Below are 27,517 nucleotides of genomic sequence, written 5' to 3'. Positions count from 1 at the left end.
ACACCTCTGCGGCTCACCAGTTGGATGTTGGTGAGTCAACTCTTGAGTTTTTGGTGACATGATGAGCTTCTTAAATTGTCTCACAGGTGGTGGGTACCAAAAGCAGTCCTAAAAGTCACAGCTAGCTTTCAGAGAATAGAGTTCCCAAATTGCCATACTGGGAAGCAGTATAAGGAGGGCATAGGTGTCCATCTCTTAACCATGTAGCTGATGTCTATGGGGATCTGACTGGGAGTACATGCACTGCTTTCTTGATTACACTTGGTCAGGGGACCCAATGAAATACTCAAATCTAAGACAAGGGCTTCTCTTCTTCATTCAACAGTCTTTCCTACACAAGTGCAGGGGGGCTGGACCCAATGATCTGCAAGGTCTCTTCCAGCCTAACAACTATGAAAAAGAAACCTCATGCGCGATTCGAGTACTGGTCCGAGGCAGGCTGCTGCAGCAACAGCTTCGACCTGGGAGAGGATCGTTTGGTATGGAGTGAGGGGTACTCACAGGGGGTGACCATGGTGCAGAGGAGGAAAATGTGGGGGAGACTGCACGGTAAGGCCGGAGCACAGGCGAGACTACGCAGCGGCAGGGAAGCAGCCCTGGCCCCGAGCTGCTGCAGCCACTGCCATCTGGCCACTGTGTGCTCCATGCCCTGGGCCAAAGCTAGAGCAAGAGTTGCTGCATAGGGCAGGTGGCAACAGCTGGTGGGGCAGGAGTGGCTGGGGGCATGTTACTTGCCCCCCCCACCCCAACCCCATTTTCCCTGCCACAGTGTTGGGGGAGGGCAGCATTTAAGATGACCCCAATGATTTGATTCTGTATGTGGAAAACTATAAATTTGTTAATAATTTTCAAAGTCCTCTTGAATTCAGATAGATTTAAGAAATTAGTCCATTTTTTTTTTTTTTTTTTTAAGTTTGCAAATGGAGTAGGAAGCCTACGTATAGGGGTCTGCACTCTTCTTTCAGGAGGTAAATTGCCCCTGATGATTTTTCTAATCTTAATTAACAGAAGGCTTTTAGTGTGATTTCCACAGGTCTACCCTTTTCCCTGTTGCAACCTTCCACCTCTGTAGGATGTAAATCATAGGACTCCACATAAATTTAGTTCTCAAGTGGCTGTTTTCTGATACTTTAATGAAATCTCTGCATAAATATGGGTATGTTTCTCTGTACATGCTTTGACAGCCAATTCTATACAGGAAAGCAAACATTTATTAAGCAAACGAGTACCTCCAAAGAAAACAAAAGAACAAGAGAAGCAGATAGGCTGCCTGCTAGCAATTCCAAAATGCAATACAGTGTAAATGTAGCATAGCGCAAAAAAGTGGCCCCGAACTAATTAAATTCAGGTGTGCCATACAGGAGAGAGAAAACCACTAAAAACAGAGCTTCTAAATAGCCTCAACTATCAGTTTCCAATAGTACCCATCTTATTCTGCCATTTCATAGCATCACCTGGCACACATTGTGCAGGGCTGCAGAAGGATTTAGACTAGGGACACACTGGTTATCTAGCTGGATTTCCAGTGTACTTACCTCTGCCCCAACAGAGAAGGGAGTGAGTATTGACTAGAAGAGTCAGAAAATACAGATCAAGGGAATCCTGGGAATGCCAAGGGGGCTGTACTCCAGCCCTTTTACCTGAGACCAGGAATTCTCATGTCAGCTCACGGAGGTAGTTAGGTCAAACGATGTGGTCATCATGGCGGACCTGAACTTTTCAGACATCTGCTAGGAAGAGCAGTCAGCCAGGTCTGACGGCTCACGTAGCTTCCTAGCCAAAATGCAGGACCTCCATCTAAACCAGGAGGTGCACAGCCCCACCGGGGAGACGCCTTGTTGGACCTGGCGCTGGCCACGGGCGACGATCTGGTGCGGGGGCTGCGGGTGCTCGACCACCTGGACAACAGCGATCATCGCCTGCTGGGACTCACCATCCAGCGCAAGGTGGCAAAGGCCGGCACCAAGGCAGCAGCCCTGGACTTCAGGAGGGCAGACTTCAATGAGCTAAGGAGAATAGTCAGGGAGGCACTGAGGTCCCAGAGGGGAGGGGAGCCGGGTGTCCAAGGAGAGTGGTCGCTCCTTAAGGAGACGATCCTCCGAGCCCAAAGGGAGGTCATCCCAACATGGAGCAAAGGGGACAGGAGGGCGCAAAAGCCCCCATGGCTCACCAAAAGCATGCGGGAATGTCTCCTAGCTAAAAGGGAGGCGTATACCCAATGGCAGGGAGGGGCTGTCACCAGGGAGGACTATACTGGGGTTGCTTGGGGCTGCAGGGGGGAGTCAGGGAGGCCAAGGCAGACATGGGACTGGGACTAACTTCCCGGATCCAGGACAACAAGAAGTCCTTTTTTAAATACACAGGGGGCAAAAAGAAGGTACTGGGTAACATGGGGCCCCTGCAAGACACGCTAGGAAATTTGGTTGTCACACCAGATGATGAAGCTAACCTATTTAACGACTTCTTTGCCTCCATTTTCCTGAGCACGGACCAGATCAGCCCCCCACCAAGCCCCCCTCAGACCCCAGGGGAGGCGCACCCAGGCCAAGGGTCAGGGAGGGTCTAGTCAGGGAACATCTGGAGGGACGGGATGTATTGAAATCAGCTGGTCCATACGATCTCCACCCTAGGGTGCTGAGGGAATTAGCTGAGGTCATTGCGGGACCCCTGGCACGGCTGTACGAGCACTCATGGTGCTTTGGTGTGGTGCCAGAGGACTGGAAGAGGGCCAATGTGGTTCCCATCTTCAAAAAGGGGAGGAAGGAGGACCTGGGGAACTGTGGACCAGTTAGTCTTACCTCGATCCTGGATAAGGTTTTTGAGAGCATTATCCTGGCACATGTCCACGAGGGGCCGGGGGGGAGATTATGCTTAGGGGCAACCAACATGGGTTCATTAGAGGCAGGTCCTGTCAGACCAACCTGGTGGCCTTCTACGATCAGATCACCAAATCCTTAGAAGCAGGAGTAGCAGCGGACATAGTCTTTCTGGACTTTCAGAAGGATTCGACAAGTGCAAGGGGCTGCACCTGGGGAGGAAGAAACAGCACCATACCTACAGGCTGGGGATCTCCCTTCTCATCAGGGCAGCGGCAGAAGAGGATCTTGGGGTCATCATTGATGCCAAGATGAACATGGGCCAGCAGTGTGGGGACGCGGTCAGGAAGGCCAACCACACCTTGTCCTGCATCCACAGACGCATCTCGAGCAGGTCCAAGGAGGTAATCCTCCCCCTCTATGCGGCACTGGTCAGGCCGCAGCTGGAGTACTGCATCCAGGTCTGGGCGCCACACTTCAGGAGGGATGCGGACAGCATGGAGAGGGTCCAGAGGAGGCCACTCGCATGATCGGGGGCAGCAGGGCAGGCCCTATGAGGGGAGGCTACGGGACCTGAACCTGTTCAGCCTCCACAAGAGAAGGCTGAGGGGGATCTTGTGGCCTGTTACAAACTAGTCAGGGGGGACCAGCAGGCATTGGGGGAGTCCCTGTTCCCGCGTGCACTGCCAGGAGTGACCAGGAATAGCGGTCACAAGCTGGCAGAGGGGAGATTCAGACTAGACATCAGGAGGCAAGACTTCACAATCAGGGCAGCTAGGATCTGGAACCAACTTCCAAGAAAAGTGGTGCAGGCTCCTACCCTGGGGGTGTTTAAGAGGAAGCTAGACGAACACCTTTGCTGGGGTCGTTTGACCCCAGTACTCTTTCCTGCCATGGCAGGGGGTCAGACTCAATGATCTGCTCAGGTCCCTTCCGACCCTAGAAACCATGAAACTATAAACTATGAGACAGTGAAGCCTGCAGGTAGGCAAAAGGGGAGACGGCTCAAGCCCAGTATGTCCCCTTATCTCCACCTGAGCTTGCAAACTTGGGTTTATTGTCCATAGACCTGCATATAAAAAATGCAGATGTGCACATAAGTGCATATTAGAACAAGGAGGCTTGACAGTACAGACATTTAGATGGTTTTACCTAGTTTACAGACAAAATGCAGATCCTCCTCCACCCACCATTCCTGATATTACCTGGAACCTAAACACAGGCACTGACTTCCCCCCCACCCCCCAGGAAGAAAAAACATGCATTCTGGACAGTTGTTTCATAATGCTTTCAAAGAATTAAATCACAAATAAAAAGTTACACTGTCACTCCAAGTAGAGAAGTAAAATACAGCAAGGAAAGGAAGGCACAAGACCCCCCAGAGTCCAAGGGCAACATTGCCAAACAAATTGCAGGGCCATTCTTCAGCAGCTTAATTCTCAAGGAAGAAAACAGTCATTTTGTCTACGGAGTTCCTAAAGCGATTCCTTTTGAATTTCCAAACGCGGGCCACTAGCCTCCGGCTCAAGTGGAGCAGAGACGCTGCCATTTTTCAGAAAAAGCAGATACCAGCCGGCCTTTCGGTTGCCACTACACAGTAGTGAAAAATAGATACAAACTACGTGCAAATGCAATGAGCTTAGTGCACAGCAATCTGATGAAGCTACAACACAGATTCAGGCCCTATGGGCCTCTCTCTGTCATCTTTTATTAGTCATTTTATTAGCCAGTAGTAATAACTTTTTATGGATATCCTTTAAGTACAGCAGCTGAAGGCAGGCAATGAGCTCAAGTGATGCAAAAAAAAAGACAAAGAGGTATTCGTGTGTGAGGCTAGCTTTAAGGTGAACCAAAAGCATTTTTACCTGCCAAGTCCTGAGGTCAAGAACCTAGCACGGCTGAAAATCTCATTAACATTTAAACGCCGTAGAGGACTACACCCTGCTCAGATTTAAGTTCTTCCGGATTTCTGCTCTTGTAAGAGAAACAGAACCTTTGGCTTTCCAGGAGGAAAAGACCCGAGCTCTTGATTTAAAACACAGTTAATTTGTTAGGCTGGTTTTCCCTAACTCTCCACATAGGGGCTGTGTTAAGTGGGGATCTTTTTATTGCACTTGCTTTCAAACACTTTAATTCACCTTTAAATAAGTAGGGAATGTACCACGGAGCACTTGCCATTTCACTTTGCTCAGAAGCAGGGCAGTGTAGGTCCCTTCCCAGTGGTGGCTCCTCTCTTTTTTCAAATATTTTTTAGGAGCTTTACAAGGAAACATAACATGTACAGCTAAACAGCTCCTGTGCATCTCAGGACCCAGGGTCTGAGCAAGGAGTCTGTTGACATCATTATATAATATAATCCGAGTCTACAGAACATCAAGTGTCCTTCAACGCACTGATTTCAACAGGCACTGAAGGCATGCAGCATCACAGGACTAAGGCCATAAAGCAAGGAGACTGAAGATCTCCTTGCCCTTCAGAAGGAAGCAAGAACTGGAAATTCAGTCTTCACACACACACAAACTAATAATGAGCTCTATTCACCAGGAAAAGATATCGGTGGCAGGATTCGATCTATAAGAAAAGGCTGCTGCAGGAATGGTGATGGCAAAGTCAAGACGATTACAATTAAAAAGGAAATATTTGGCGAGCTAAATTTTTCCTTCCAGAATTACCAACAAGACCCTGGAAGCTAACAAAATATAAATACTTCAATTTAAATAACAAATGCTACAAATACCAGAAGGTAAGATTTTAGGTATAAATATTTAACACCTTTCTGAGAGCCTTATTTCCAAGGAAATGGCTCAAATGAATGTCAAATAGATTCACGTTAAAAAAGCAAGTCACTTCTTTGCTGCTTATCTAATTAATCTCAGTGGTGTTGCAAATCAGACTAGAATTTGGCCAAATTATTTCTACAAAGAATTTTTTCCTAAGGTTTTGCTTCTGGACTATATCAGAATTAAAGCTGAAAATCTAGAATTGATCTTTTAATTTAAAATTTAAGGTGCAACTTAATAATCCTTTAGCATCAAACATGTGAATATCTGATTCACTGCAGCTCAAGGCAGCAGGATATGTAGAAAGTAAATGCTTCACCTTTACTCCACTGGAGAAAAGTTATAATCACATGCCTGCCCACAAGGATATCAGATGGACTTGGAGAGCAATTTCATCTTCCACGTGTGCACAAGTACAAGGGCTCTGAAAAAAGTTCTGTCGGGAGAGAGGGTTAAAGGACTTGTCCCCAACACTGATATTCCTGGCTAAAAAGGAAGCAATGTACGTTGAAGAGTATTCTTCTAAACTACTGAGGGTTTTTTTTTTTAATTTCATTTAATATCCAGCAATTTAAAATGAGCCCGCAGGCAGATGCACATGGCAAGAGCACAGCATCCCAGCCAGGGCTTCCCAGACCACCCACTCCCACTGGCAAGCTCCAATTCCACACAGCTGCTCCACTGTCCTCCACAGCGATGTCTCAAGCATGCTAGAGATCAAAATCCTGAGAGTAACAAAAAGAAGGACAGGAGCCCCACTTGCATATTTCTGATGTGATCACAAGGAAGTGGGGAGGGAGGGCAGGCATCTGGAGGCTCACGGTCATCCTATTCAAGGCTTGCTGTTACCATCATGGAGACATTCCCTTAGGTTCCTATGCCACTGAAAATTTTACCCTTGGAGACATCTGTTGCTGCTCTTGTGAGTGATAGCCAACAGACTGGTATTCCCAGCTTATGCTCTAGTATTTGAGATGTGCTTACCTGGGCTGGTTCTCCTGGGAAAGGCTCTCCCCTCTCTGATAGCCACTGTCTGCAACCTGGGTCGTGGACCTCTTGACAATCTGCTTAAGCTCCTGTTCCAAACGATCCTGGATGGCCTTCACCGTCTCGGAGATTTTTTTCAGCTTGGCCAGCCCTTTGATAAGGATCCCCATGAAAACGGCACTGTTCTCTTCTGGATCCAGTTCTGAATCTTCTTTGATCTCCAGCAAGGTCATCTCTCTCGCTGGAACACAGAACAGCACCACAAACCGTTCAACCTGCTCAACATACAAGCACCACCAAACTAATCAAATATTTCTACTGCTTTGTCTGAGCACCTGGAGGAATAGGTGTTAGGACATTGTACAACTCAGCTTCTTTCCCCGTGTATTAAACAGAGCAGCCAGCAAATTAGACTGAATCAAAACTACGAGTTCATATATAAGGACGGTATAAATGTACAGGCCTATTACAGGGCATAAGAAAGTCTAGCATGAAAACACCTATAAATATGAGTTATTACTTAATCATTGTACAGCTGTGAAATTAGGCCTAATCCAGCTGTTTTCTATGCTTCACAAGAAGGTTTATTATGGGAACAACCAAAATCCTTATGAATTTGTAACCCAAAGCCTTCCCTCTTCCTTCTTCATATTCTAGTTCATAGTTTTACTCCTACTGTTGAAGAGTTGAAGAAACGAAATCAACCTTTGTCAATCTTTGTAAGATGTGTAAAAAAAAGAAAAGAGAAAAGGTTCAATTTAAAAAACTAGATGAAGAATTTACAAAGGTATTTTGGAAACAGTCCACCTGAAATAACAAGGGATACCTTAATAGGAAGATACGTTGCTAGGAGACTGTAGCCAGAAAAAACACATTACCCTACGACTTGTTTTTAAGTATGTTCATTAATCAAAAAATTCTTAATTTCCAGATAATGAACAATGGCAACAAAGGATGCCTGTGTTAAGGACTGAGCAAAAAAAATTAATTGTATGTTTAAAAGGCAACATAAAGGGAAGTCTTCAATGGAAACCCAACTAGAGGGTGTTGTAAAAGCTGTACAACAGCTACATGGCTTGCTGACAGCTTGGCTGGAAGTACAAAGAGACATAGCAGAAGTCTACATTGTAATGTCAGAGTTGCTTCATCTGGTTACTAGTACAGAGAGTAAAAAGAGCCGACATCCTGCTGGTGCCAAACCAAGCTCAGACTCTCGGGGAAAAGAGGACTCCCCTGACGTACGCTGCCCTATAACAGCCTAATTAGAAATAAAAGTCATCTACAGAAACCACCAAAAACATCATAACGTTTGGCAAAGATGACAAAGACTGTCAGAAAGGAGCAAAGGGCTTTATATTCAGCTGACAAGATGACACTACCCTAAAAGAGTCCATAGGAGTGGACCAGTGGTCAAGCAAACAGCAACTCAAACAGGCGCCCAACTCATCACAACCCCAATCTTGGCCCTTCCTTTGCTACCACATCCTCACACCAACAGCAATAGCAATATGTCTGAAGTCTTTTCCTGAACTTGAGAGAGAACAACAACAACCACCACCAAAAAATGCTTGTTTACTGCCTTATAGCCTGAGTAACTAGGACTGAAAGCCAATTTGAATGCAAGAAGCAATGAAACTATTAATATTTTACATAGCGTGAATCATCATGTCATAAAATCCTGGGCAAAGCTGCTCATTACATTTCAGCTCTTAACCACCATCCAGACACAGGCTCAGAAATGCATCAAAGATCACACAGGACCTTTCAACCTCCTGCAAGGCAGAGGATACAATAATACAGTCATTTTAATGAGCGTCTGACCAGTGCTCCCAAGCTCTTGTTGCCCTAGACCATAATGTGGCTTTGGGCCATTGAGGCAAGGCCTACAAATCTTGCTTGACATCTGTCCAAATACTTCAGCCGGATCATTTCTAGAAGTCAGCCTTAGAGTATGTTAAAGTTAGAGACATCCAATATTTTTGAGGATGTAACATCATCAGTGATCCAAAACTTGCAAAATGCTCTGCACAGCTCTATTTTCTGCCAGAAGGCATCCATATAATTCCCATTATCATTCTCATGTTGCTTTTAATATCACACCATTTTTAGTTACACTATTAAAACTTATTTCAGTGCCAGTTAACCTGCGTAGCTATCACCCCAACCCTATTTTTCCATGTAGGGAGCAAAGAATACATTCTGTATCCACTGGTGTAACCCCAGACACCACACCCCTGACTTACCCTATGCACTATTTCCAGTACCAGCTCTGGCCATACTCTCAAAATAGACTTCCTGAGGACGTGGACATAAATAAGGAGATAGAACGGTGACCTGATGAGTCAAAAACCAACTAATTCAAATTTCAAATGGGGGGCATTGTTGTTTGTTGTTGTTTTTTGGTAGGTTTTAAATCTTCCACAGCTAAACCCAGTAATTTGTGGAAGTTGCAAGGAAGGTTTTAGTGGAAGTACATGGTGTAGTATGCATTTGGCAACCAGTCCACGAAAATGTGAGAGATTTACCAAGCACTTGAGTCATGCAGTTAATCAAAACACTACAGTCTGTACCTTCACATTTACTTTTATATTGCACTTTTCCTCCTGAGAACTTCCAAACTATTTTGTGCACCATATACTCTGCATGGGGCTCAACCACTCCATTAGACCTAATCATCACATATTAAGCAAGAGACAAACAAGAGACGGTGCGAAGATTTGTGGGTAGGAACTATGCAAGGGACACTAAAATCCAGAGGAATGAAGGATTTAAGAAATTTTTGTTAAATTGGGGGACACCACAAAAGAGAAAAGACTTTGGGGGGAATAAGTTTTCTATCATTACAATACAATCACTCCAGGGAAGGGCCCGTTTAATGGCACACAACACTGCTATGTAACAGTCTAGGACATGAAATGAATAATGCACATTAAGGAAAACTAGAGGGGAAAAACATAAAAGACAGTGAGGTCAACTCATGGGATTCAAACTAAGGTGGATTCCAAGACATTTTCAAAGAGTGTCAACTGATCTTGAATGCCCACAATTAGTTAGGTACGCCGTTTATTTCCCATGCATAAGTGGCATGTTCAGCAGTCCAATGCCCCTTAGTGACATGATAGCAAATAGGGTCAGGCTAATTCGGTATATTAGCTACACAGGAGATAGCTGAAGCCTCATCAGTATTTGAATGTCCAATTCACATGAAGGTTGCTGAAAGACGTTAAATGAAGAGTGCTCTCATCTTCTGAGACTTGGTTACATTACAGCTTAAGATGCAAAGATGTCCCCTTTCCATAAACTAGCATTTGTCATACCTCAGTAGCATAACCGCTCTTGCCATTAAAGAACTGTAATAGGACACTTGAGCACAAATCTTTGGCAAAGAAATCAAACCTGCTTTACAAGGTCTCAAAATTGGGCAACAGGTGAAAATGGACCACTAGAGATCCAATCTTACACAAAGAGGAGGACCAACAGGGATAGACAGATAAGAACAGCTTGGGGTGCTGACTTGGACCCATTAACTACTAATGCCACTCGAAACCTAAGTCAGAATAATTAAACAAATGCAAAGCAAGTGATACCCAACTGGATGGCAGCACTATGGAGAAAAAGCTAGACGTCTAGGTAGATCAGAGACTCCAAATGAGCATGCAGTGTGATGTAGCTGTCCAGAGGACAAATGCAGTTTTGGGATGCAACAGAAGCATTAAGTGCAAGACATGGGAAATGATAATGCCTCTCTACTCTGCCTCATGTAGAATACCATGTGCAGTTTTGGACTACAATTTAAGAAGGACATGAAGAAGTTAGAGGGTCCAGAGGCAGGCAACAAAGATGACAAAGGGCTTGGAAGGCAAGCCATTTGAGGAGAGGTTGAAGGAAATAGGCATGCTTAGCATGCAGAAAAGGTACTTAAACGCAGACATGAAAGCAGTCTTCAGACATCTGACAGACTGCCATAAAGAAGAGGGAAAACACCTTTTCTCTCTTACTGCAGATGGGAACTAATGGCATGAAGCTGCAGTGAATTAGGCTTAGACTGGATACCAGGAAAAAAATGTCTTCACCATCAGAACGAGGCATTGGAGCAGATGCCTAGGGAAGCTGTGGGCTCCCCATCACTGAGGACGTTCAAGACTGGGTTGGGCAACTGTCAATAATAATCTGGAGGAGCTATATCTATGCCCTACTACGGGTATTTCCCAGACTTTAAGGCTTTGTGGTTGCTGTATGGGGCCAGAACGCAATTCCCTCCCCGCCCCGGCTGCTGTGTCAGGGGTTTCTTCCCCCCCCCCAACCTTTCCCAGAAGCATTGGGTGTTGGCTGCACCCAAGGAATGGATTTTGACTGGCATATACCAATGCTCCTGACAAATCCAGAGCTTACAGGCTAGGTCTTGCCCTCTCTGATCAGGGTCAGCATAAACTTGGGGTTACAAAGGAATTTTATCCCACTGGCTGGGGGGAAAGGTTTACCTTCCTTCGTAGCAGGAGACATGACCTTCCTTGGATCTCTCAAGCATCTTTTGAACAACTGTCCCAACAGCAGGACATTGGCCAACATGTCCCCCCTGCTTTAGCTGTAATACATTAGGGTACCATGTCCTCTGCCTGTGTCAGAGCTGACTGCGTCGTTTTACTAATATGCTGGACAATGGATTTGTTCAGGATGGTTTAGATAGGAATGATCCTGCCTCAAAAGGAGGGGTTGGACTAGATAACCTCTAGAGGTCCCTTCCAGCCCAACTTCTCTATGGTTCATGAAGAACAAGTCAAAACCATAACAACTACAATCTATTTTATTCACTATAGATCTGCAGGTTTTACATCTTGAGTGTACTGGTAAGAATCTTTTGAACTGGGGTAAATACTTTGTCCTTAACTTCTATTCAATAATCCACTGGAAAAAGCAGAAAAGACTGGGGATGGAGGGGAGAGTGCATGTGTGGGCACACATGCACATATACCATTGCAAACAAACATTCAAGTGATTATTTGCTCAACTATTTTTGTATCTGAAACTTCAGTTTTATTAGCCTTCCTTTTAAGGGTAAGCAAAAAGAAAAATGAATCTGGATTTTTTTCCCCTTAATATCATTTTTACTTCGCTTCAAACTAAAACACTAAGAAAGAAGCCAAAAATGAAAGCTATACTCCTCCACAAGCAACACTGGTGAGGTTTTTTGTGTGTTTTTTTTTAAAACAACACTGTACAATGAAAAGCTGTGTTAAAGGGAGCAAGGTTTTGAACCCCACCAGTTTAGATCATAATTAGCCTCCTGCCCTGCCCGCTTATAATAGTAGTTTAACATCCCAATTTACCAGCAGCTTATTTAATTAGTTTTTTAAACACTGGACTTTGAACAGATGAGCTCTGGAGCTAAATTACAACCATTTAAAGCATAGCTCTTGCTAAACCACTTAAAAAATACGGGTCTGATTCCGCAAGCTCTCACCAAGCGTTGACCCTGAGATGTTGCAGAGAGTCACTTGGAAGGACTGCATGCATTTAAGTCGGCAGGCCCGGATCAGCTCCCTCCGAGGTTGCTGAAGGCACTGGCTGACGTCATTGCACAGCCACTGGCAAGAATATTTGAGCGCTCGTGGCGCACGGGACAGGTCCCAGAGGACTGGAAAAGGGCCAATGTGGTCCCTATTTTCAAGAAAGGGAGAACGGAGCATCCAGGCAACTATAGGCAGTCAGTCTCACCTCCATCCTTGGCAAAGTCACCTCCATCCTTAGAAAAGATTATTTAGGCTCATATACGTGAGAGCCCAGCAGGAAAAAATTATGCTGAAGGGAAACCAGCAGGGGTTCATAGCAGGTAGATCATGCCTGACTAATCTAGTCTCTTTGTATGACCAGGATACAAAACACCTGGACGCAGGAGGAGGGGTGGATATCGTTTACTTAGAGCTCAGGAAGGCCTTTGATATGGTATCCCACCCCATCCTGGTGAACAAGTTAAGAGGCTGTGACTTGGATGGTTACACAGTCTGGTGGGTGGCAAATTGGCTAGGGGGTCGTACCCAGAGAGTAGTGCAGGACGGGTCGGTATTGACCTGGAAGGGAGTGGGCAGTGGCATCCCGCAGGGCTCAGTCCTTGGACCGATACTCTTCAATGTCTTCATCAGTGACTTGGGCGAGGGAGTGAAGTGTACTCTGTCCAAGTCTGCAGATGATGCAAAACTGTGGGGAGAAGTGGACACACCGGAGGGCAGGGAACAACTACAGGCAGACCTGGACAGGTTGGACAAACGGGCAGAAAACAATAAGATGCAATTTAACAAGGAGAAATGCAAAGTGCTGCATCTAGGGAGGAAAAATGCCCAACACACCTACTGCCTAGGAAATGACCTGCTCGGCAGCACGGAAGCGGAAAGGGATCTCGGAGTCCTAGTGGACTCCAAGATGAACACGAGTCGTCAGTGTGACGAAGTCATCAGCAAAGCTAACAGCACTTTATCGTGCATCAGCAAATGCATGACAAACAGAACCGGGGAGGTGATACTTCCCCTCTATCGGGCGGTGGTCAGACCACAGCTGGAGTACTGCGTCCAGTTTTGGGCGCCGCACTTCAAGAGGGATGTGGATAACCTGGAGAGGGTCCAGAAAAGAGCCACTTGCGTGGTTAAGGGCTTGCAGGCCAAGCCCTGCGAGGAGAGACTAGGGCACCTGGACCTCTTCAGCCTCTGCAAGAGAAGGTGGAGAGGCGACCTTGTGGCTGCCTAGAAATTCATCATGGGGGCGCAGAAGGAATTGGTGAGGCTCTACTCACCAACGCATCCTTGGGAGTCACAAGAAATAATGGCCATAAGCTAGCAGAGAGCAGATTTAGACTGGACATTAGGAAAAACTTCTTCACAGTCAGAGTGGCCAAAATCTGGAATGGGCTCCCAAGGGAGATGGTTGGATGGGCATCTGGCTGGGGTCATCTGATCCCAGCACTCTTTCCTGCCTATGCAGGGGGTCAGACTTGATGATCTATTGAGGGCCCTTCCGACCCTAACATCTATGAGCAGGTCCAGGTAACCAATCAACACTTCCAGTAGCACAAGCTGGGTGGGGAGGGACGGGGAGGTGGGACACCAGCCCCAGGTGCCACTTCAAAGGGGACGCCAGCCCACACCGCACCAAAAGCAGCACCCCTGCATGATGAAGTAAGCATTTGCTTCCTCTCCCCTGACACCCAGGGCACCAAAATAATTCAAAGCTACACCTCTGAATGCTGTTACTATATTCAAGGACTATTCATTTACGTAAGGATTTTCAGGATCCATGTGCCCTACATCTACCATGATCCCAGCTAAGTGTGGGGATGTGGTTCAGCCAGCCAGTTCTTAAGGAGGTTTGATCAGCAACTGAAAGAACCTGGCACCAAAAGTGGTTCTGTAATTGTTTGCAATGTCCATCTAGAGTGGGTGGCCAAGCATCTTCAAAGCCATTTATAACCAAAACCATGTTAAAGTGTTGTCATGTAACACAGTCTGAACTTCACTATGGATGGGATGTCATTGCAGAAATCAAGTACCCATTTTACTATACATTTCCAGGGTACAGGGACAGCTATCCAGCATCAGACATCATTTTACAGATGCATCACGAAACCTTAACTCAAGTACAAAATTTTGGATGGAATTTGGGAGAAGAGGGGAATTGCCTTCTTTGGATGGTCCAAATTCCTGTCTAGGAATCTTGAAGGTATTTAGCTCGACTAGTAACATAACATAATGCAAGTATGAAGCTCAATAAATTATATCCGTCAGTAGTTCTCTGCATGAGAGCAATGACTTTGCCCTCTTCTTTCCATAAAGAAGGATGCCCTCTTCGCAACTCCACACAGACATCTGAAAAGGCACAACTGTCTACTTAACAGTAAAGATCATTTTGGATTTAAATGACCAAAAAGTGGAATTAACATGATTAATTTATCACCTCAACAATATCGCAGGCTACAGTTCCCCTGGCGACCCCCAGTTTGAGGATGACAAATAAAAACGTCTGTTCTAATCGATGACACCCTAATTTGTATGATCCTGCCATTTCACAAGAAGGAAAAATGCCGCAGGAGGCACTTTAATCGTCCAAGTTTGATCCCCAGAAAAACAGCTGTTGATAACTCATCCACGTGCAGTAGCCAAGGAATGTACTCTTGGGGCTTGTTTTTCATTTGCACGTATGATCAAAATTTGCTGCTATTTATGGCGGTATATTTCATTAGCTGTGCGGTTTTACAGGCAGCTGGTAAAATTTTATGTACTACTTTACATGATTTGTGTCTTTTCAGATTATGCCCCTCTTCCTCCAACCCTTTTAGATAAAAGGATGCAAGTTCATACAGCCCCAAAGGCCTAGTTTCAGATTTTTTGAAGAGATTTCACCTGCATAAATTTCCATGGCAGAACTCCTATTTTGACCTATACTTATTGTCACTGGGCAGCAAATGCCCATTAAGAAAACAGATTTATGTGGATTCCAATCTTTCTGTAATCTGCCTCCTCGCCCATTCTGACATGGCAAAATTCAGGGAGAGATCAATGAAAATGTTAAGAGGAAATCAGTCTTTTTAAGGCCTAAGGTATTCGCACAGCCCCACCTCTGTCTCCATGTGCACTTACACACATGCACGCTGTCTGCTCCGACGCACCAGAAATCCATCGCATTGGAGCAGACTCAATTAATCACTTCTAGTAGCATAAACTCGGGGGGGGGGGAAATGCAGATTAATCGAGTCTACAGAGCATGCAAAATGATATGCCTGGTGCTGCATCACATACATTCGTATAGAAGGCCAAATGCGCATCAGCACTGAGCAAATGGCAGCGGTGTGCTTTTGAATTAACACACCTTCGATGCATTTTAGTTCAAAAGCACGCTGCCATTTTCTCGACATTTTACCATTTACATAAATGTACCCAATGCAGTGCCAGGCACTTTTCATAGTTTCATAGTTTCTAGGGTCGGAAGGGACCTGAGCAGATCATCGAGTCCGACCCCCTGCCATGGCAGGAAAGAGTACTGGGGTCAAACACCCCAGCAAGGTGTACATTTTAAATGCGCCCAGTGCTGTGTTGCATACATGTGTACAAATGCCCCATGTTGCTCCCCAGGTTCAGAATCTAGTGTCCTGATCTACAAAAGCTGTGCTTCTCCAGGTGTCCTTACTGGGTCTCGTTGGGAGATGACTTGGGGCCACTTCACCTCCATTAGCTTCCCTGAAGTTACTTCTGTTATACATTGGAAAACTTGGAGCTTTCCAAAAAAACAAAAAACAAACAAATCAAAACAAGAATGGATCCTTTTCCAAAATACTTGCTTTAATCAAACAAGGTTTCGGAGGGCTCAGTATGGACAAAATTGTACAGCCTGATTTTTTACAGACTCCACAGCTCAGTGGTTCCATCAGGTTTCGTGTGCTTAGAACTCAACTCACTCATCTCTCACACAAAAGCCACTGAAGATGCGCGTGTATGCACACATAGATGTATTAAGTTCATTAACACTCCACTGACCAGCTTGATAATGAACAATCAGTTGGTGTTGTCAGCTTCAACCATGGTTCCACAACCACAAATTAATTAAAAGTAGCATCTTACATTTGCGTTCTCATTTGGAAATTACTTTAAAAATGTCTTAGTTTATAGGTCAAGTGATAGGGCTTCTTTTCAACACCCCGGCATTGCAAGCTCATCCTGGGATTGGAAAGTCAGGGTGAAGCGTCCTCAGGAACAAAGGGAAGTTCTCTAGGAGAAGCTGTGTCCCTTGTGGGACTTCAGATTAAGTCCTCAGATGAAGGCTAATGGAGTACTCCAGATATGACAAAGAATCATTTAGCCAGTGGAAGCTTTAGCATTGATTGCTAATTAAGCAGTAGAAGAAAAGAACCCGGCTTGACTCTCGGAGCCTGCTGTGAAACTACTAGCAAAAGAATATACCCTTTCTATCCAGTAACTGAGCAAGTTTAAACCGGACATAACTGAGCACCGATGAAAAGGGATGTCACAATAGCATTTTCACAGACCCCTTAAAGCACAGAAGTGTACTTTCAAACCCTGCTCCAGCAAGGTGCTTAAAGATAAGAATGTGCTTAAGCATGTAAAATGTTCCTAGCTAGAGCTCAGTGGGACTACTTGTGTGTTTGAAGTAGCTTGATGAAACTACAGCAAGTGACTGGACTCGGTTTCCCAAATAACCACGTTGATCCTATCGATAGGTATATTTATCCTCCCCGTTGGGGTCAAAGGCTCATTTGATTACTTGGTTGCTTATCATGTTGGCAAAGGATTTGCATATCGCTGAGAATAACAGCAAACAATGCACTGGATTTCCTTAATACACCAAGGCTCCCTTGCCAGCCTGTCTCTTGCTGATATTCAATGGAGTGCTCTCATGAGCTGCCTGGGAAACGTAGTTTTGGGAGCCGCTCACAGAAGGAGTAAGCACGTTTTGTAGTTCCAAGACGACACCGGCAGCAAAGTGGTCCTCATAAATACACTACCACGCACTGACAACTCAAGCAGAGCAAGGTAATATGGAAGTAAAATTTATTTCTCTGAACAGGCAAGAGGAGGAAAGCACATTATTGCTGCAATGGTTTGTCTAGAACCAAAATTACTGCAGGTTTGGTTTGTCTGAAGTGCAGTAAGAACAGCTTTAATTTCCCTGTAAAGATTTTTGAGCACGAGGGAACAAGTCCCTTGGGCAGCAAGTGTGGAAAGGGACTCAAGCCTGGCAGAGCCTTCGCAGCGATGGGTCGAGTAACTCGGTGCTTTTTAACAAGGGCATTAATATGCATGGCCACTTACAGTTTCATCAATAAAAGACTAAGGAATTTAAATGGCTGAAGGCAACAACAGTTTCCTGTTTTATTTTATACTGTAATACCAACACGGTATGGTTCTGAAGTCTTGGATAATGACCATCTGTTTCCCTTTAAAAAAGGTTTTTAAAAAGCCTACTTACTGGGGCTACCTTTCAACAAAACTCTCTGAAAATATACACACTCATTGTGCTCACAAAATTATACCTATAACCTCACACTAATAAAACAGACCCTTTTATACTTTATATGAACTGACAACAAGCTCATTTTCTTGATGAGCTTGATGGATACCCGCTGAGCACCTTGCAGAGTAGGGTAACGCAAGGGAGGAGACCAGGAAAGAGTACAGCCTGGTGTCTTGGACCTGAACAGCAACTGCAAACAAATGCAAAAGAACAAGTAACTTGTCAAATCCTCAGCTAATGTGTACTGGCGTAGTTCCACTGAAGTTAATGAAGCTACAGCAGTTCGTATCAACTGAGAATCTGGCTCTCGACTTCCTTGCTTTCTTGATTTTGAAGTCACTGGAGCTGCAGCAACTGTTTGTCAAGGATCTGGCCCTTAGAGGATCTGCCTCCCTGTTCTTACCCCCTCCCCTAGGAAACCTGGGCCCACATAATGTTAAATAATCCTCTGTCAAAAGAACTTGGAACAAAGTGATCTTAGTATGATGAATACTGCACTGCATTGCACAAAAGAGAGAAACTGGAGCTGATGCGCATGGCTCGTTTTTTAAACGAGTCAGAAAATACCCACATATTTAGATGCACTGTAGGAGTACTATTTCTACATCCCATTTCACAGCATCGTTGACTCATAACATACTGACTTGTCTTTCCGCATGCGTGGACAGCAACTGGAACATTATGGGGGCTAATAGAATACAAAGAAGATAACAATAGGAACAGTCTTTTCATTTGAAGATAATTTCAATTGTGCAAGTACAAATGCCTAAAAAGTCCAGGTGAGCAAACTCTTCCAAGCCTCACTCTTCTACATGGAAGTGGTGTAGTGAATAACGCTACCACATACAACCACAACAAAAATACATCTAGAGGCGTGCTGACATCCTGCTAACAAGGAGTCACCGAGTCTTTGCAGAATACATCCTCATCAACAAAAACACAGGGCAGGGAGGTAGGGACTCCGGGTTTATCTGTGGTATCCACGTGTTTTAGGTGTGCCTGAGGAAAGTGCTGGGTTTCAAATTTGGCTGAGCGTAGTAATATTAGTTCACCTGCCCCAAGTTCCATGTTACTAAACTAGTTCCCGAGATATGTCTAACTGCAGGAAAGAGAACTCTGTCCCTGTCAATTTACTCATTTATTTAATTCAATGGATTTGCCGCCCTTCCCTACAAAGGCTCAGGGCAGCTTACAGTAAGAGAACAGAATAACTTTTAAAAGAGGCGAATGAACAAGAGAACAAGACAACTTTAAAAAGTCAACTAGAGTATCAACATGCAACAGAAACCCGCCCCCCCCCCAACCATATCCCAGCCTAGCCTTGCTTGCCAAAGGCCTGCTCAAATAGGAAGGTCTTACAGTGCTTCCAAAAGACGTCAAGGCTCGGTCTCTGGTGGGCCTCAAGGGAGAAGCAGTTCCAGACCTGAGGAACTGCTGAGTATGCTCTCCTACTTGTCTTGACCAAGATTTGGGACACTGATGTACCTGCAGCAGGTTGCTCCTGGCTGACCTTAAGGACCAAGAAGAGGAATAACGGAAAAGGCAGTCGGCCCCTTGGGTACGTAGCCAGAATCATCATTCCCATTGAGCACGTGTCTCGGAAAGTCGGAGTTGTGGGGGGAAAGATGATCTCTCAAATGGGGCCATTTCCATGCGAGGATAGATAAATTTGAAAATCAGGACACTAACCTAGAATTGGACACTGTTCAATGAGGACCAAGCGTCCCTGGAGACCAGTGTTCTCGACGAGCAGGCACTAGTCAGAAAACGGGTTTTTTTGTTTGTTTTTTTAAAGAAGAAAGGGAAACTGCAGTTGTTCAGTCCATATGTTAATTTACTTCTTGCTTCAGTTACGTCTGCACTGAAGAGACATGTGAGATCTTCTGGCCAAACTTGAGTAATAACGAGTGCTTCCCTGACACACAAGATGTCATAATTATTTAACTGGTGGAAGGATTTGAAATGTAGAATAATGAGAAGTCCTAAGTACTATTAAAAAACAATCCTATTGCAGCACCTCATATTCTCTTCAGTCTTTTATTGGTATGGATATTCATGGATTGATGGGATTGCTGTTCTTCAGATGTGGAATATGCAACAGAAAGTGGAGCTACCAAACCTAGTCCTCTGGGACACTACGATCAGTTCAACAACAACAGCCACTAATACACAGGCCGAAGATTTCAATTGGGAATAATCAAAGGAAGCAAATAAATTACATAGGATAAAGCATTAAAGAGGGCAGGCGAGTGTTTGTAGTAGGGAGACTGGAGTCAGAACTTCTGTTGTCCATTTCTAACTCAGAGGTCTCTTCTACCTCTATGAAACTTGAGTTCATCGCGGGACTAGCCTCTCCAACAAGGAGAGGAAAATCTGAGAACGCCCAGTTTCTCCCAAGGTTTCAGCATAGTGCCTATATTCTAGTCATGGATGCCAGCACAGAAAAGGGGTGCTCAGACGGCATTAAGCAATGCTCATACCACAGCCCCCAATAATAACTAGTAATAAAGGTCCACTCTCACTCTCTTCAGAGATGGTGTAACAGCCTGTAGGGAGGGCTCTGTTACAGCAGAGTCTCACGAAGGTGAGGGGAAAGACAAGTTAACCAATGAAGCCACATGTGACCACAGTGAGAAGCAGAAGAGAGATACAGGAATAATGGACAGCAAAAAAGAATCAAAGGGAAAAAAATAACGAGGAAGGGGGGAGAAAGACAAAACATGGTCAAGAACACAGAGAAAACTAAAAGCCATTAAGATATCCTCTTAAGCCAGTTTAGTGGTTTTGAATTCTGTTCCAAAAAAATTTACAAAGGGTGGCAATAATTTATCTACTCTAAGAAAAGGGTGTTCACACTGGGTTATGTTGCTCCTTACTATGTCAATTATTACCTGGTCAGCACGTATGCCCGTGACATTTTTCCTCATACAAACCAAGACAAACCCACCTACCTAACCTGACTGGGACCATGTGAAGCTGAACTCAACCATTTATATGATGCTTTTAAATCCTCAGATGGAAGACACCCTGAAGTGCAAAATATGGTATTGGTCAAGCGTCCTTAAAAATACATATAGAAAGGAAACAGAGGAAAAGCAAGCAACATATACAGGAAGAGCTTTCTCCAAAAGTTAAAATAATGGAAAGTTTCCACAAAGACTTCTTGAAGAAGGAGTTCTGATTTCTGGCTCTAACCCAGAAAAATACATTTGCACTCTCTGCGTGCCTGCCTTCCTACATTAGATAATGTAAAGGAGATCTCTCACCCCAAAGGGAATTAACTGCAAATCTCCCTCCTGGCCGGGATATCAAGACGACGATCAACACCAGGACAGGCAGATAGAACGAAATGTAATTAATTTGAGCAGAGAAAGAAAAAAAAAATAGAATAGGTAAATGGATGACTTGTCAAGAAGCTTGCTAGCCTGTGACAGTGCTTAATATCTGTCTGGGAGCTGCAGAATGAGTTGTGTTCCTGGCTCTGCCAGTGACTCACTATATGACCTTGAGCAAGTCACTTTGTATCTCTGTGCCTCGGCATCACTCATCTGCGAAATGGGGATAATGCTAATAATCAGAATAATGATCACTTGATGAAATATGTCAGGCATTAGTATGTTCAATACTCACTGCTTGAGCTCCCAGGAGTGCTGAACTGCGAAGTCTCGAGGAACTTCCGAGGCGTCGACAAATTAGTGACATCCATAAGAGGCCCAGGAGATGGATCCTTCACAAGTGAACTGAGAGAGGTGGGAAAGGAAGAAAATAAATCAATGGCAAATTCATTCATGTATAAGAGTAGTACCCAAGGACTCCAGCCATACATCAGGACACCACTGTGCTAGCCAGTGTGAAGAACATGCCCACGGTCCATGCTCTGAGAAGCTTGGAGAAGTTAAGTTTAAAACAGAACACAACCACATGAAAAGGCAGAACACAAGGAAATAGCAAAAAAAGACAACTCAGGTCCAAACACACAGCCACAGCAGGGCAGCGGGCAAACGTGGCCCCAGCCCCAGCCACTGATTTATTTAGAGGGGAACAAGAACAGCAGTAGTTGGCCTGGCCATCACTGCTGCCCCAGCCACCACTGCCCCCCAACCCAGGGCACAGAAATTGCTTGTTAGGCCTCTGAGACACACCCCTGTACCCACAAGCTTCTTTACTAAATTTGTTAGGGCTTCACACCCACTTGTGTGGCTCTACTTCAATGATGAGGCCCGAGGAGATGAGATTTTGCTGTAGTACGTCCTTCCACACAAGAACATACTTTGTTCTTGCAAAGCAAGCCTCCCTGTTCAACACCCCTACCCCTTAAAAAAGCACTTCTACTACCTAGAAAGAAAAAAGTGCTTCCTTTAATAAATTCATATTGTATTACTTGCCAGGAGCATGTCACACTACCTGGTCATATAATGAAAGACAAGAAAGCTAGACGAAGCAAGAGAAATGAGAGCAAGAAATCACTTTTAAGAGGAAGTCAAGAATGGTACTGTAATGAGCTTGGTATGTTGCCTTGGAGATGGAAACACTTACCTGACACCTATTAGCTCAAGGACTAAGCTATCGGCCAGCACTGAAACCCCCTGAACCCCCCATTCCCCTCATCAATGCCGCACATCAACAATTTGGAGGAATGGAAGGCGCTGTACAATTTGAGGCAGTGAAATTAAAAGAAGCAAATTCATTACTTAATTGTATTGCACTGCAGTAGCACTCTGAACCCAAATGGTGCAGGGTCATACACTGAGCTGGCTGCTGTATTGACATGAAGCGATAAACCCACCCCCGACTTGGGCCATGCTGAGGCTGCAGGACAGCATCGTACCCAAGAAGAAACAGCAAGGAAGAGATGAGTTTCCCTGTGCCAGGCATGCAAGGAAGTCCTCTGTTAGTGCATTTCAAAGATGGCAGAAGCAGAGCTTTGGTGTTTCATCTATTTCTAAGTAATGGAGTGAGGGAACAAGAGACAGAGGACTCACTAACAATCCTCTAGCCTAGAAATTCTAGCTTCAAATCAAATCTCTGCTTAATTTTCTTAATGTCATTTTCTGCATTGCCTCTTATTTTGGGTAAGTCTTCTACTTGTCCAGGCTTCCCTAACTTACTCCTTTCCATAAGGAGTCGGCAATTCATTTTCTCTATTTTGATTATATTTAGTCTTCCTGTATCTCCTTTTCTCACTGATTCTCTGTACTCTACTTTCTGCCACCTTTTCACAATTTGTTCTCTCTCACTCCATAAAAAAAAAAAAAATCTCCTTCCCAGACCATCATCATATTTCTCTTTCCTGGCTTACCCCCCACCATTTCTATTTTCCAGCCACCAACCCTCTTCTATACGGGGGCTTGCAACCCAGGGACTAAACTTAATTAGGGATCCCACTGATCAGAAGCAACAGGGTGGTGGTTTCTCACATGGATAACACATTCAAGCTGACATCCCCGGACTCTGCTAAGAAATTGGAAGGCTGGACTTCTGGCTAGTAGCTATGATTAGTATGAAGTTTTCTAACCTCTCCAGCTTGCAGAAAGCGATGAGGAGAAAATGCTCTCTCTTTTCCTCCCCTTGCCTCATCCCACAACTGCCTGAATATGGAATTGGTAGTCGGGTTATATGGGGAGAACACTCTACCAGCCCTCCCCTGCCTTTATTTGTGTCCTCGTCCCCCGCTGCCTGCTGCCAATATTACTTCTAGCATTTCTAAAGCTGAAGAACTGACCCGATTATTTTCAATTTCACTGCTACCCACAGAGCTGCAAATAGTATCAGTGAAAGCTGATAAGACTGTGGACTGTTTTTACAAAGATTCATCTTGGAAGTCGCTATGCAGCACCAGAGACACTGGAGCCATCTGCCTGCAGGCTCGAGAGGACAACAGTGAATCAGTCTAGAGAGTTTTCTTTTCACAAAAGGCTGGCCTGCAGAAGCTAAAGGGCATTCTCCAAGGTAGGGTTCCTACTCACAAGAAAAGAAAAACAGCTTTAAGCAAACTTTGAGTTTATGCCACTCAAAACCTACCTTATTCTCCCTTTCTCCTTGTTCCGCTGTCCCACACGGTTAGTAGACTTGATGTAAAGATGACGGTGTAATTCATCTATTAGGACTAAGTGCATGTTCATCTTCTTACTATGGAGCTCCAGTCTCAGGTCACTCAGTCCCTCCACCTGAAGGAGCGGGCCCTCCAAGGAGTCTACTGCTGACACCTGGAAGAAAAAAGAGATCGTTTTTTAAAAAACATTTTATTTGACCTTCAATTCCATGTTCTTAGTCCTCACCTTCCTTACTGCCCTCAGCCCCAGTTTATCCTTTGGTCACAGGGGAATAGCCACTGCTCCCTCTGGAGCATCAGAACCCCCCACTGAAGGCTATCCAGAAGGTGGTTTAAAGCAGATGCAAAGGTGAAGAAAAAGCAATAGTTTTAAATCTGTCCTTAAAAAAAGCCAATGTGCCATACAAACAGATCCTAACAAATTAATATCATGAGCACCTGAAAATTTCCTATCAGATAGATGAGGAGCAAGGTTTTTGCATGACATCTTTTACTGGACCAACTGCATAGCTGGGAGAGATGCTGGACAAGATTTCAGGCACCAAATGGCCTCGGGTCCTCAGGTCCAAGGAAGGCTTGTATATAACATATGTACATTGTGGAAGATATTCTTAAGGCTGTTCAATAAAAAAAACCAAACACAACACAGTATAGTGGACCATGAAATAATGCAGGTAGCAAGTGACAAAGCTCTTCCAAAAAGGTATGCATCTTCCATGTGCTTACTCTTAAAAAAAAAAAAAAATTGTTTCCAATCAAACACCACAAAAATCAAGCCTCCTAAAGCCATCATGTAGTCAGCATAGCTTCTGCATTACAGACAGAAAAAAAATTAATTTGCCTAATGTGTTGCAGTGAACCAGCAGCACAGCAGAAACTATGAAACCCAAGAGTCGGTCCTGTGTACCCCAGATCCTTCCTCAAATTGCAAAATATCTGACTTGAATGGAAATCACAATCACAAGTCTGGTAAAAACCCTTTGCACTTTGAAGCACTTGGTGAGAGGTTAATCTTTTTGGTGATTCATTAAAATACAATTTTCACTTTAAAATCTCAAAAATAGGAAAACATTTTCTTGAAGCAACAAACTAACAGGTAGCATGGCTTTAGACTGGCACAATTTAGGCAGGCCCCAGGTAAATCTCATCTGCCAGTGTTTTTCAGCAGTGACCAACCAAATAATATCCACTGGGTACTAGAAAGAGAGACTCCTAACTGATTTCAGACTGGGGGCACAAAAAATGAATCTGAAGAAATGCCCCTGGGAATAACAAACTGGGAGATTAAAGCAAAACTGACAACTAAAGCTTAACTCGATCTTTACATTTCATGAATGTGGATGGATGAAGTTTTAGCCTCAACAAGAAAAAGTGTCCAAAGTGTGATCCTCTTGAAAGGTCTGAGACCTGAGCAATGCAGAACTAAGCAGCTGAAAGTGCCTGGCAATAAGAGCAAGACCGATCTCATTGTTCAAACTAAAAGAAATGCAAAAAGTAATGAGCGTAAGCGTGGACTGAATTTTTAAATTCTCTCTCTTTTGATAAGCTGAGATAATATTAGTAAAATAAGTAAAGACATTTGCTTATAACACAGAATGTAAGTTCACAGTATTCCTGTCAGCTAGACATTAAAAATGAAAAGCAAGGGGATTTAGTAAGCAGCAAGCCAGGATAAGGTCTGATCCCTTAATAAATATTAACAGATAGCGGAGAGCACATAAGCCAATTATGCATTGCTTACTAAGAGTCAAGAATGACCCAGGACCAGTTAGGACTTCGATGCTGCTTACAAGAGGAGTATAGTAGTTTGACAGGATACTGGACTTTTCCCACCACCGGAAAGACTAACCCATGAAGACTGAAATCCGCTCCCTACCCTGTATGATCAAAACTCAGGTTCAATGTCATTTGGGACAATTATTGGTTTCTGCAACCAGCAGTGATGGGGGGTTTCAGCACACTACTCTACTCTGTGCTGTTTCATAGACATTCCGGCTGGAAGGGACCTCGGAAGATCATCGAGTCCAGCCCCCTGCCCCAGGGCAGGAAGTCAGCCAGGGTCACAAGACCCCAGCAAGATAGGCATCCAAAAGTTTCTTAAAAGAGACACAAGCTCATGGAGACTGTGACCCTGCCGGGATGATGTAGAAGCTTAAATTCTGTTCTGTTCAGCCTGGCTATTATGGCAGTATTTAGGTGTGCGGCTCATGTACAATACGTTGCGGCCAGACACTGTGACTCTGCATGCAAATCTATGCATTAAATATTGAACTTCTCTCCTTACAAGATGGAGAAAATTCCCCAGACCCTCGTTAGCAATCTAGAAAATGTCTCTCTCTTTCTGAATTTGCACCCAATGGACGTGTTACAAAATTGCAGGCACAATCCCTTGGTCAAAGACCGAATGGTATTCCCTTTAGAGTGGATCGGCACTTCCCTTTGGCTAGTCTTAAGAGGTCACTGCCATCTACCAGGAAGCCCCCGTCTTCCCGTTATCTGCTACCGAGTGATTATTTACTTAGAGCCGTAGCATATTACAAAAGGCAGAGCAGATTAAGTAAGAAACAAAAAAGCTCTTCCCCCCACCCCCCAAACAGCTTGAATTGGAGAAGATACTACAGGCAGTCCTCGGACTTACGACATAATTGGTTCCTGAAAACCACGTCTTAGGTCGAAACGCTGCAACTCGGAACCATTTTTCCCCATAGGCAACAATGTTATAAATGGGGATTGGTTCCTGAATCAAGGCCAGATACCTTATTTTCACCAAAAATACCCCAGAATCTTGTACTCAATCAATTATAGATAAATAGTATAACTACATTAATATATTTATATTGTAAATAGCAATCATATTGATTTGGAAGGACTTCTTTGGAGGTGGACTTTTTGAAGGGCTCTTGGTTGGACTTGTTGAGGGTTCTTGGCTGGAGTCTTCTCAGGAGTCTTGGCTGCAGGTTTTTCTGGTGTCTTATCTGCTTTCTTAAAGAAAGCGTCCAAGGAAGTTTGCACAGATGTTCTCCAGGGAGACGGGCAATGCAGCGAATTTGTTCGCTGGCGTGGCGTCGCATTGGATCAAGTGTTGTAAAGTCGAAACAAACATCAGAAAGTTGAAACGGTGTCAATTTAGAAACACTGCAAGTGCAAAACGTTGCAACTCGAAATGTTGCAAGTCAAGGACTGCCTGCATCTTACTGAAGGTAAAACAGTACAACATAGGCACGCAGAGGGACGGCAGCCACTGCAGGGAAAACATCTGGCAGACAAGAGGGTTCCAAAGCATGTTTCGACACAGAAAAGAGAGGTACAGGAGATACTGTCTGGGATGCCATACAATTTGCAAAAATAAGAAGATATAAGAGGTCTTAATTCTCAGGGTGCCAAGTGCTCCCAATATCCATTGACAGCTGGGTATGTGCAGCACTCTCAGCATTTCACCAGGTCAGAAACAGATTCAGGATAATCCCAAAGAACAGGTGGAGCAGAGAAGCAGGGAAATGGAAAGAGGCACTGAGAAAAAAGAAAGAGTTAGAAGGAGTTTGGAAAGAGAAAAAAAAGGGGGGGGGAAGGGGTGCCTGACCTTGGGGAAAACAACTTTTAAAAAACAAATGAATCAGAAAGCAGACACCCTACTTTTCAGTTATATCGCTGATCTCTTCTCTTCTTTTTCTTTTCCCTGTCCCTAAAAAATTGGCTATGCACAAAGCCACCTATTAAATCAACATAAAGCTCTCAAGCAAGCATTTATAAAAACAAACAAAATAGTCCATCATTTACTGTATTAATAAAACAAACTTCCACATACATCTAACTTTCTTCTTTGCTGAAAAATACAGCAATTTTTTTTTTTTTTTATGGCCTTTGTGACA

At 44.3% G+C, this 27,517-nt stretch overlaps 1 protein-coding gene across 2 annotated transcripts in view; it reads right to left on the bottom strand.

The window, feature by feature from the left end:
- Nucleotides 1–27,517, bottom strand: part of EXOC4 (exocyst complex component 4) — a 568,367-nt gene that overhangs the window by 484,659 nt on the left and 56,191 nt on the right. For both annotated transcript variants that reach the window (XM_019543773.1, XM_019543775.1), the window contains exons 4-6: nt 23,618–23,802; nt 21,227–21,336; nt 6,581–6,824 (exon numbers count right to left, since the gene is read on the bottom strand). In XM_019543773.1, coding sequence (XP_019399318.1) covers nt 6,581–6,824; nt 21,227–21,336; nt 23,618–23,802 — 539 coding nt within the window. The remainder of the gene's footprint in view (nt 1–6,580; nt 6,825–21,226; nt 21,337–23,617; nt 23,803–27,517) is intronic.

Source organism: Crocodylus porosus, unplaced genomic scaffold (genome assembly GCF_001723895.1).
Source record: "Crocodylus porosus isolate Cpor-Errol unplaced genomic scaffold, CroPor_comp1, whole genome shotgun sequence".
NCBI lineage: Eukaryota > Metazoa > Chordata > Crocodylia > Crocodylidae > Crocodylus > Crocodylus porosus.
The sequence above is the reverse complement of the archived record's forward strand: the minus strand, read 5'-3'. Positions and strand labels throughout refer to the sequence as shown.